The sequence below is a fragment of the Camelus bactrianus genome, chromosome X, assembly GCF_048773025.1.
Source record: "Camelus bactrianus isolate YW-2024 breed Bactrian camel chromosome X, ASM4877302v1, whole genome shotgun sequence".
NCBI classification, from domain to species: domain Eukaryota; kingdom Metazoa; phylum Chordata; class Mammalia; order Artiodactyla; family Camelidae; genus Camelus; species Camelus bactrianus.
The window spans coordinates 16,210,823-16,222,981 of NC_133575.1; the positions used below are offsets into that span (position 1 = coordinate 16,210,823).

The 12,159-nt window shown below is 31.9% G+C and overlaps 1 protein-coding gene across 5 annotated transcripts in view; it reads left to right on the plus strand.

Annotated features, from left to right (window-relative positions):
* Positions 1 to 12,159, plus strand: part of CNKSR2 (connector enhancer of kinase suppressor of Ras 2) — a 242,166-nt gene that overhangs the window by 108,727 nt on the left and 121,280 nt on the right. For all 5 annotated transcript variants that reach the window (XM_074360056.1, XM_074360057.1, XM_074360058.1 and 2 more), the window contains exons 7-8: positions 2,154 to 2,213; positions 5,820 to 5,888. In XM_074360056.1, the coding sequence (XP_074216157.1) occupies positions 2,154 to 2,213; positions 5,820 to 5,888 (129 nt within the window). The remainder of the gene's footprint in view (positions 1 to 2,153; positions 2,214 to 5,819; positions 5,889 to 12,159) is intronic.

The window sequence follows — 12,159 nt, forward strand, 5'->3', positions numbered from 1 at the left end:
TGTGTGCTAGAGAGGTCTTAGTCTTTTTAGAATAGATGTTAAACAGTGACTGTTTTGACTCAATGTCTACAGTTGCCAAATATGTTCTAATAAGAAAAGTGAAAGTGTACAACTTTCCTAACTATCAATAAATCTGTAAATTAGGAGCCTGGTGGTTGAGAGTGTGGTCGGGAGTGAGATTGCCTGGTCTTGAAACCTGGCTTCACCTTGAGCCAACTGCCCTGCCTCTCTGTACTTTAGTTTCCTTACTTCTAAGGCAGAGGTAATGATAGTTTATGTCGCATAGACTACTGTGAAATAAATGTTAAACACTTATGACTGTCCCTAGCACATTTTATCAAGTAGATGTTAGTGATGATGGTGATAAATAATGATGAGTGATGATTGTTTTGTGTGTCCAAGCAATATATATTGCTTCTTTCTTTGGCCTTTTCCACTTAATCCTCTCATAATCCTTCTATGTAAACCAACTAAAACAAAATTTAATGTTTAGCTCTTACAAATGTACTTGAAAATCCTTTATTAATTTGATGTCATTTTGTTAATTCCTGTAGGGGAAAAGATTGCAAGGATCTTGTCCTCTTCTAGGTTCTATAGTAGCACCATTATATTATCTTCCAATAAATAATGTGATAAATATTAACCTCAAAACTATTTTATATAGTTGTCACCAGTATATAGTTGAATATTACCACATGTTTATAGCCAAGAACTACTAGCCAATTTCTTAATTAATTCTACTTGTACTTTTGTTGAGATTAGTTATGTATTTTGTATAAACTGGTGAACTTTCATATAAGAAACTAGAATTCACAGATAAATGAACATCTTTCAAAATTGCATTCATTTTGTTTCACACTAGAGACCCAGGTTCGGCCATTTTTGGAACTAATGCCAACATCTTAGACATATGACATTATTGAAATGACTTTTCAGAATTAAAACCTACCCAATGACTTCTTAATAGTTCCATACTATGAATTTACTGCTTCTTGTTTTTCTTACTTATTTTCAACGAAAACACATGTACATTCAAGTGTCTAAATTTATAATTGACATAAAGGTATGGGAAATTAGCATAGTAGTTGTCTACTTTACGTAATTGCTTCAATGAATGCTTTTTCTGAAATGCTGTTGTTAGTTATTGTTAAGTCCCTTATACTTTAGACTTCACATTTGTTAAAATTAGTATTTTTTAATTTTTAAAATCAGTATTTTGAAATGCAAAGCACTTTTGAAGTAAAACTCTGATTTTTTTTCCCCAAAGAGAATTTAAAGTAACAGAATTCTCCTCACACAAGGAAAAAAGGCCTTCACTGAATCATTTATTTTTTTCTGATTTACTTAAATGAAAATATTTCAGTATTCAAAATGTGAACATTTTCTTGTGATTTTTTTTTAAGGTCCTGTCCCTATGCATAATTTAAAGCTTTCATTTGCTCTTAAAGCTTGCACAGTTTGAAGATTTCTGGATAATCTTTAAACTTTAAAGCTTTTTCTAAAAGGGCTTTATTTAAATGGAAAATGGAATCTCACCCTCTTTATTCGGAGGAAGATTTGCCATGCATTACATCTTAATTATTGATATAGAGATGATTGGATGTAATTATTAAAACTTTTATCAATAAGAAATAGAAAATGTAAGATACCACGAAAGAGCAGAAGAAAAAAGGTTTTTATAAACAGTATTTTGTCATTATTCTGTCTCCAGCAGTTAAAGTGGTTCTGTAGTAACCTACTTTTTATTGAGCAATATCTATCAATTATAATAAGCTAATAACATCCCAGTATTTGAATTTCCCTTTGTAACTTTCATTTTGTCATAGAACATATGGTATGGATTTCGAGGGGAGTGAGATGTGTTCTTTCTTCAGGATATTGAATTGCCATGCTGCATTTTATAAGTTTCATAGGCAATTATCAACTTATCGAGTATTTGGTTAAGCTGAGTACAGGCTTCTTTAGGCAAACTTTAGAAACCAAACATTCAGGTAGGAACTTACCAGTTTAAAGACAGCCTTACTGGATCATGGAATCATCCCTGGGGCAATTTTAATTTGATAGGACAATTTTTTTTGTAAATGAAATTACAATAAACTTGAAAATATTTCAGTTTGCTTCACTTGTTTTTCTGATGCTGTCTTTTTTCTTAGGGTATGTATATTAAATCAACTTATGATGGCCTCCATGTAATTACTGGAACTACAGAAAATGTAAGTATTCTAACATTTCAAATTTTGGTGTGTATTTTTCCTTTTACTGTTAAACAACTTGTATATCTCACATAATTGAGGTTGACTTCTGAGGACATGAACAGATTGGGAGATAAAACTAAAAAGACATACTGAGGTAGTAAGTACTAGTTTGGGGAGAATTTCAGTCATTTTAGTTAGTTTAGAATAGCTGTTTACCTGAAGTAAGTCAGATGTTTTCTGTTTGTAGGCAGAGACTCATCTTTGTTAAGTATTTTCTGATTCATGACAAGTTATTGTGACATCTATAATAATATACTTCCATCTGTCAAATAGTTTAGTTCTGTTAAGAAACTTAACTCACACAAGATAAAAACATCAGATGAGTTAGGCTTTTGGAATACTTGAAGTATAATTCAGCTTAATTCAGTGGAGTGGCAGCATGATAAATAGATCAACGTGTTTTCACAGTAAGGTCCCTACCTGGACCAGCAGCATCAGCCTCCCTTGGGAATGTGTTCAGAGATGCCCCACCCCAGACTTACTGAATCAGAACTCTGGAGATCAGCCTATTTCTTAATAAGAGATTCTGTTTTAACAGATGATTCTGAGACATGCTTCAGTTTGAGAACCACTGCAAGCAGTGGGTCAGAGTCCCTATAACCTATTCTGCATCTTAATGGCAGTGTAATTTTTTGGCCACTCATTTGCCCTCTCATTGCTTTAATTTCCTCAACTATAAATTGAAGATAATATATCATCTGCACTATATACCTCATTAGGTTGTTGTGAAAATCAAATAAGCTAGTAAATATGAAAGACTATGCTATAAAGAGCTACAAAAATGGGAAGTGATTGTGTTAGACATTAACAGAATCCGTATAATAGATTTGAATTTCATATTAAGTCATTATTCTTGCATTTGGTTGTCCCAGATTTCTACCCCACTCTCTTAAGCAAGTGCTGTGCTTTGAATTTTTTCTTTTAGAAATTCTGACAAATTACATGTTTATGCTGTGTTCCTTCAAAGAAGACTGAGGTGGAATCAGTTACTCTCGAGCTATTATTGATCTCAACATTTTACCAGCTTTTCTTTTTAAAAAGTTGACATTCTCTTCATCTAATTCACCTATTTTGCTTTAATCATTTATTGATTTTTTTTCCCCCTCTGCTTCTCTTGGTTTCTTGTGAAGGGTGAAACATAATATGTATTACATTGGATTCATGTACTAGCTTCACATTTGGTATTAAATATGAGACTTATATGGGATCAAGAATATTGGTTACATGCATATTGCCAATTATTTAACATTTTTAAATGAAGTGAGGTACTGTAAACTATACTCTCGTCACTGATTGATCATTCTCTTTTATATGTACATTCCTCTGATCATTCATTTAACAAACCTCTGCTTCATGTCTGCTGTGTTCCAGGGTTAGGGCTAGGTATTGAAAGAATTTTTTAATTAAAATGGCTTGCTGCCCCTAAGGAGTACAAATAGGGGTTTATTTGTGTAAATAGGTAGTGAAATTTGCATAGATGGACAAAGGAAAAAATAGTAAATGCTGCCAAATGAAATCAGAGAAGGAATCACGGAAATGGTGATTTTGAACTAACTGTATCTTGAATGGATATGAATACATCTCTCTATATACTGTCTGGAATCTATAAAAAAAAAGTTGAACTCATACTAATTTTTCTCATATTAATTACTCAATATTTGATAAATGGATGAGTGACCAAAGAAAGATTGATTTGTGAATAGTTCAGATAAGAACTATATATTAACAGGTCATCATTTAATTCTTTTTTCTTGAAAACGTTTTACTATTTTTGGTACCCTTAGTCATTTATCATTAGGAGATACATGTTAAGTCTTAAAGCTGCTCACTAACGTGTTTTCTTCTATGTAAAGTGAAGAGGTTTGGATAAAATATCGCTAGGATCCCTTTTAACACTGAAAGTCTATACTTTCTGTGACTTATTCCCTGTTTTACTTACCTGTGTAAAAAGTTGTTTCAGTTTCTTTGAATTTTATATACCAATTGTCATTTTCTTTTACATCGTGACTTAGGGCCATTGGCTTGATTTTTTTTTTTTTTTCATACTCTCCTTTAAAAAGATCAGTTGTGAGCCATATAGCTCAGGGGCTGACTCTATAGTTACAGCTCTATTTACAAACTTTTCAGAAATGTTACATGGTACTTGTCTGATGTGGTAGGTGCTGTGAAATAAATACTTGGGGGTTTTGTTGTTGTTGTTGTTGTTGGTACACCATTCTAAGGGTTGAGTTCACATCCTAGCTGAACTACCTTCTTAACAGTATGCTTGTGTTATTACTTTAGTAGCTGGAATTCCCTGGAATATCATCTAATCTTGGATTCTAGCCTATGGCAAATAATTTTTTTGTGAATTTTTAAATGTGCTGAATTGAGGTTAATATTGTTTCAAGACTTCTTTGTTTTGGAAACTGGAAATGAATAAAAACTAAAGGAACTGGAAATCACTTTTAAAGTAAATCCTATTCCAATTCTTAAAAGTAGCATTTTAGTTTGCAGATTCCATCAACATGTCATTCTTCTTTAGCTTTCAGTAGATACTCACGAAGAGTATTGCAGTATTTGTAGTTGTATTTGATAGATAAATTAACACACATAAAATGCACAAAAAATTTTCGTAAAAACAAATTTGTATATTCAAGAGTCTGTGTGCATATTATTAAAATGTGTAATAATATGCATAGTCAATCAGTAGTCACTAGAGGGGAGATAAAGAATAATATTTTAAATTCATTATATATATCTAGAATATTATAAAATTTCTATCTTAAATCTCATTTTAGTTTCCTAAACACCTCATAAAACTTGTGAATGTTGCTTGTTTGTTTTTGTTTTTAATCACTTTGGGAAATAAAGAAAAAAATCATAATATTGTTACATCCTGTAGAAATGTTGGCATTTTAATTTATTTAGTGTGGTTTTGTTTGCCAATATATTACGCTTTATGAAACATAAGAAGTAAGATACTCTTGTAATTAGACATTTAGAGAAAGAATGTTGTGTAATGCAACTTTGCACTAATGGCTGTCCATCTTTTAATTTGCTTTTCTCATTTATTCAGGATTGATGACATTAATGATGAAATAAATTAGCAATTTAATCATCGGTTGGCTAAGCTTTGGTGCTGATCATTAACATGTACTTGAAAATATTTGTTTGCTGATATTAATATGAATATTTGTATTAAATGAAAAAGATAAAAATTTAAAAGATTGTTTTGAAATATATTTTTAAACCAGTTGTGTGGTAGAGCCCAAGAGGGTTGTCTGTATAAAGTTTGCAAAGATTAATACCAATTACATTTTCCCTTAATGCTCTCAAAAACATATTGGTCTTTTATAACATAAACATCTATATGTTGTTTTGCATTTCTACTTTCTGTCTCTAGTTACACATAGAATACAAACAGTATATTAAATTTTAGTAGCTGTTTTCATTAGTTTAATGTCTTGAAGATGATAAATTTTTTATCTATTTTAAAGAGTTAGACTTGCTACAGTGTTTCCATAGAGAGGAAATGACTGATAAAACGTATGTTCTTTATCATTTCCTTTATGTTAAATTTAGTCACCTGCAGATCGATGCAAGAAAATCCATGCTGGCGATGAAGTGATTCAAGTTAATCATCAGACTGTGGTATGTATAATTACCTTACAAGTCAGTGGGAGGAACTAATATAAAGATTGGCTAAAGCTTTAAAAGAATACCAATGAAATGAAATGCTTGTTTCTGTACAAAATAATTGAATAGCCTTTTAAAAAATAACTGAATGCCTATTTTTCTTAATTATCTGAAGGAATGTAAGGTATAGTTTAAAAGAACATGAGGAAATATTGGTGGTGGATGAGGTTAGATGTGCATTTCTTTATGGAGAAGTGCAGAATAATATTATCCCATGAACTGGGATGATTTTGGAATAGAAATTAAAGTGACAGTGCATACAAATTCAACCTTTTATTGATACAATTTTTAAGTGTCGTTTTACAAATTATCAGATTACCCGATACGTATGTTTTGTAACAGCACACGTGCATTCATCTACTTTAACATTGGTTTGTTCATTAAAATGTCTGGCAGACTGGTTTATTTTAAATGTCGATTTTAAAAAAATTTTAATAGCTGAATTGACTCTTCATTTCCCATAAGAGGACCATAGTTTAAGTTTTAAAACTATTGCACTTAACTAAATAAGTTTATAAAAATTTTTGTTCTATGAACCTCACGAATCCCTTTCTAGGCTGAGAAAGACAGTGACATTATGTGCCTATGGTAGATTTTCCAGGGCAATTTTTCTTAATCTTACATAGAAAATGAACATCATATTTTTTTTTTATTTTGAACTATTATTTGTCTCATTTGGTCCACTTTGTTCTATCACTACCAAATAAAGGGTATGGCTTTTTTTTAATGAAGTTGAAATTGAAATAATTGATTATTCATTAATAATCCTCATTTGAGAAAAATGGGTTTTCTTGTAAATATTCTACTTATAGCTCACTAACTCTTAAGCGTGAGTAATTATTTCCTGCTATACCTTTTAACTAAATTTGGTTTTGCATGTTCTAGTCATAAAAGAAACAAAAAAAAAAGGCTGTATTTTGAGGATAAGACTAGTGTGAAAAGTCTGATCTTTCTCAGTGACTAATCTTAAGGCAGACATTATTTCAATTTTGGGTTTGAATTAACTGAGGAGTCTGGGATATTTCGAAGAGACTCCTGAACACTGATAATTAAAGTTATGATGTTTCTTCAATGAGTTCATTATCTAAGTGAATAAAAGTTAATGAAAGTTTGAAAACTTAATCGTGTTGGGTGTAAAGTTAATAATAACGCAGAATGATGGTAATCAACACAGCCTTTCCACACTCTGACAGTTTTGATGATGAGTAAGTTCTCATTACTAGAAACTATACAAAGTGATTGTCCTGACTGAAGTTTTTTGTCCCCTACGATGAGGATTTGGGCAGTGGGATAAAGCTGCTGCTTCAGTAGACAGGCAGCTTCTCGCTCTTCACATGTTCATGCTGCCTCCATATCTGCAGTGTGACCTTAACGAATATAGTATCTGTTGGATAGTTGGACCTATATTTACAGTTGGTCAATTCTAAAAGGATAGAAATTAGTCTCTAATGAAAAATAAATTTGTTAAAAGTAACTCTTTGCGGAGCGAAGATTCTCAAGTCTATTAAATATGAAAGTCTTTAAAAGACTTCAAGTGGACTAATAAAATCTGTATGGATTGATGATATTTAAATATTATTAGAGTATATAAGCACATCTTTGCATCACAGGAATATTCTAAAATATTAAAAATGACACAGAATGATGATTGGAGGATCTTGTTTCCAGTTTTTGCTCTGAAATTGACTTAGGTTTTAAGTGACTCATGGTAACTATTTATGCATCAGTTTCTCTTTTTAATAATAGTAATAGCCATAACCAACACTTACTGAGTTCTTACAGTGTGCCAAGCATCATGTTAAGTACTTTACATATTTTATGTCATTTACTCCTGGCAGTAATCCTATGAAGAAGGCATATGTGGACATTGAATGATTATTTAACTCACCCATAGCTCAGAGCTCACTGACTCCAAGGCCCATGCTCTTACTTAAGTTTTCTTATACTCCCTCCCCAAACTCAAATTATAAAATTATCAAACAAAAGAGCAAGAATTCTAACAATCTTGTAAGTGAATCTCAGGATTCAGAGAGGGATTAAGTGGGGCCAAGGGTAAGAGAAGAGAAAAGGAAGTGAGAGTGTACATAATTCGGATAGTGGATCAGCAACTGAAATTAGAAATGGGGTTGAAATTTAACTTTACTGCCACTTCCTCACTCGCTCCTTTCCTTCAAATAGACAAGATATATAAAACACCTGTCGCAATGCCAGGCACACATTAGGAGCTCAATAAAATTTAACTTTCCAACCTTCCTTCCTCCCTTTTACCTGCTACAGCAGTTGGGCCAACTGGAGTCCAGTTTCTTGGCAGACTGCTGCTAAAACCTACAAATTGATTTTGGATAATAATAGAGACATTCTCTCACAGGAAATTATGTTGAATTCCATGAAAGTAGCCTTCCTTAATAATGTGATCAATTACCAGATTTTCTTTGTATTCAAGTGGAGGTATATTTGTGCAAGAATGGTGCATTTTATTAAATGCAGCCTGCTCTGCCCTCTTTTCCTTGCTGCTGCCTGCATTGTGGTCTGTACAGCGCTTTTAAGTTCTTACCAGACAACATACTGAGGTGGGGAAATGGAAATTATCTGGATTTTGTTACTGTGAAATGTTTGATAGATGGATAAATTAGTTGAAACAAGTATAAATTACTTGCAGTCTGCAGTTACCCCTTCTACCCTCCTGTATTCATCACCATTAGTGGTTGCTTATGATGTACTAATTACATTAAAGTATGGCCTAATACATTTGAAATACATATTTAATAATATTTCTAATCCAGTAATTAATTGACCAGGATAGTTAGATATTGCCAATATTATTCTATACCAATTTAGATTTAATAATGAAAAGAGTAACGTTCAGTCTTATATTTTGAATGTTATTAGCCCAGTTAGTATTTTTCTGTAATTCTAAAATTTCCTACTGCTACAGGTAGTAATGTACAATATAAAATTTGATAACTTTTCTTATTTTAAAATACATAGAAAAGCAATTTGAATTTTTTCCCTAAGAGTCTGAAAAGATTGAATAATCACAGATGAATTCAAATACTATTTTTTGAAATTGCTAGTATGGTATATCTTCAGGTTGTCCAATTAGATGTGTGTTTCTAGTTTGCTCTTTTTTTAAGTATATTTTCTTATTTGAAATGAAATTGGAAATTTTATGTCCTTTTTCATGTTGCTATATTTTTTATTATAAGTGGCTTTTAAGCTTTTCTAATCAACATACTTCTGTGGCTGAGAAACTGTGGCTGCCAGGTAGGAAGAAGAAAAAATCATGAACATTCAAGCAAAGCAGACTGAGTCCTATTGCATGTCTTCCCTGCCAGTGAAGATCCAACTCCTCAATGGCTGCTGGAATCTCCCAAGATTTTTTCCACTTCATCTGCCACTACATTCCTCTGTGGGAGATACCTCGGCATAGTTTGAACCAGCAACTCTGCCCTCATGATGCACTTTTAAACTTTTTTTAGCTAATGAGACTATTTATAGTTATTAAATCAATTTGGGCATATTCCTAATGAGTCTGTTAAAATTCATGTCAATACTGTTTTTGGTGTGTAAGTGTTCTAAAGATTTTATCCATAGTAAAAACAGATATTTTTTTCTTAGGAATATCAGTTGAAAAGAGTGAGGTATGTGACGGTTGAATCTAGTGTTTAGAAAATTTTCCTTTGTGTAAATATTAAAACATTCACTATTATTTTTAAAGGTCTTTTGGAACCTGATGACTACATTATGGCAAGAAATGGCTTAATAGATGATGTGGCTATAAGGCCTACTGAAATGGAGAATAACCAGGTTGGGATAGTCAAGAAGATAGGCTACAACAAATAGTCAGGGTGTTGGACATTGATGAGTGAGAAATGGGAGATGAGCGCTGTGAGCTAGTGGGTTTTGTCACCCCTCGAATGGTAAACATTGTTGAACAGGACTTACGGGTGATGGCAGAGGCGGTGAGGGAAGGGATCAAATTAAAGGACTATTGAGTTATCTGGAAAGGTCATTCTAACTTCATTTATATAATTCTCAAAGGTGTCTCCCTTATTCTCTCTTATTCTCACCCTAGTCTCTCATTTTTGACTTTTTTCACCCTGTTGTTCCTTCAACCCCAGAACAACAGGCGAGTATTATTTAAAGGGGAAGGCAACATTATCAGAATGGATGGAGAGTGTGGTAACCCTTTAAAACCCAGCTCTCCCTTTCCCTTCCTCTCACTCTTCCACCCGACCCCTGGACTTCAGGAGGAAGGAGTGACTCATTGAGTGGAATCAGTACCATGATATTGGTTAACACCGATGTGCTTTCTCTTTCTCTTCTTTAATTTACTAAAGTGTTATCTTTATTTTTTAGGTTTTTCTTTTGATTCCATTTTATTCTTTCCATCCTCATCTCTTCTCCCTTGACTGTGTCTTCTCCATTCTTCACCTCTTTCAGTTTTTTTTTATTCTTGCCTATTTTCTTCTGTTCTCCTTTCTCAAAAGAGAAAGTATTTATCTTATAATTCCTTATAACCAAAATATTGAAAACTGAAATCTCAAATGGCACTATTTTCAGTGCACCTCATATCTTATTCCTGTAAACACAGGAGGTTGTTGGAGTACAGAGATTAACTATGTTTGCATGGTGTTAACGTATTGCTTAATAAATGGTTATAATAATACCCTAAAATAACAGTTAGGATTCTAAGAACTTGGTATTCTAAAACAGCAAGTGAATTGTTCTCTTTAAAGGGGAAAAAAATCATAGAGACCTTTACCAAAAATTAAAAGAAATTGTGCATCATAGATTTTAATTATTCATGGTAATATTTTATTTCAGATACTACCTTATATAATGTGTAGTTTAGGAGCTGATCATAGATTCCTTTCATTTTACATTGAATATTGTGGATTTGATGAGCTTGTGTGGAAACTGGTTTTGAAGTGCCACATGTTGATATAAATTATACATTTTATTTTGCCTACATAAATCAGTTTATTACTTTATTATGAATATAATATTTTATGATTTTTCTGTTATCAACTTATTAAGTCTTTATATAAAGGAGATAAGTTGTATGATGCCTTAATAATGGTAACTTCCTATTAACCAATTTATTTTCTCTGCAGCTCTCCACATCCTGATTTCTTTCTTTCTTATTTATGCAGTTCTTACTAGCTTTACCAGGAAAAGAGTAATTGCTTTAAAAAATGGTTTCTCTAATTTATTTTTATTATTAAAATCATCTTTCAGTGGTCAACATACAGTTAATATGATTTAGTTATTTTACATAGAATTTTTTAAAGTTTCCATATGAGTGATTATTTTGTATGTTTAAAATGTATCTATTGGCTGATGTTCTTACCTACTCTGGCTTATTAAGTGTCCAACTCATCTGCAAATCTGTGTCAATTGCATCCCCTTTCCTTCCTCCATCAAAAAGGCAAAAATCGGCCAGTCACAATTGCCTAATTTACTTACTGTCTTTAGTAGGGGTAGGCAATTAGTAGATAACATTTAACTGCCCAATGAAGATTAAAAAAATTATTGCATGAGAGGAGAACACAGTAGAGCATCATAAAATAGGAAATTCAAGAGATACTGATAATCTTACATTCTTTTTAGGTTATTTAGCCCTAGGATTCAAATATAGGATTCATCCATTAAATTAACATTCAGCATGGTGACTAAAATTTTAGGTAATGTAACCACTGATTACTTTCACATTTCCTTTCATGTTATTAACTCTAATACTGAGCAATAAAGGATATTTTAAAATTGAGAAAAATGGCAGAGAGAGTTCACTGTGGCCCCGTTTAGAGCTGACATTGACCTTTTTTTTTGTCTGAGTTGTTGCATTTCTGGTAAAATGATTTCTAAAGATTACTTCTACAGTGAAAGTATTTATAGCTATTATGGAAGTTCTTAAACTAAAATTTTGTATTAATAAAGATATAAAATGCTGTTTATTTAGCTATATAAATGCATATATACATGCTTTGGTTTTGTTTGATAAATATAGGCGTCTATTGCAATATTTCCTAATATTTTCAAATACACATATTTTTGTTATATCTACCAGTAAATGACAGTGACATACAAATTATTCATAGAAAAGCTATAACTTTTTAAGCATGTTACTTTTTGAATACTAGGGTTTTGGTTACTTTCTAATTACATTTTTCATTTGGATTCTTAAATTAAAGCATGATTTCTTCATAAGTATAGATGTTTTCTT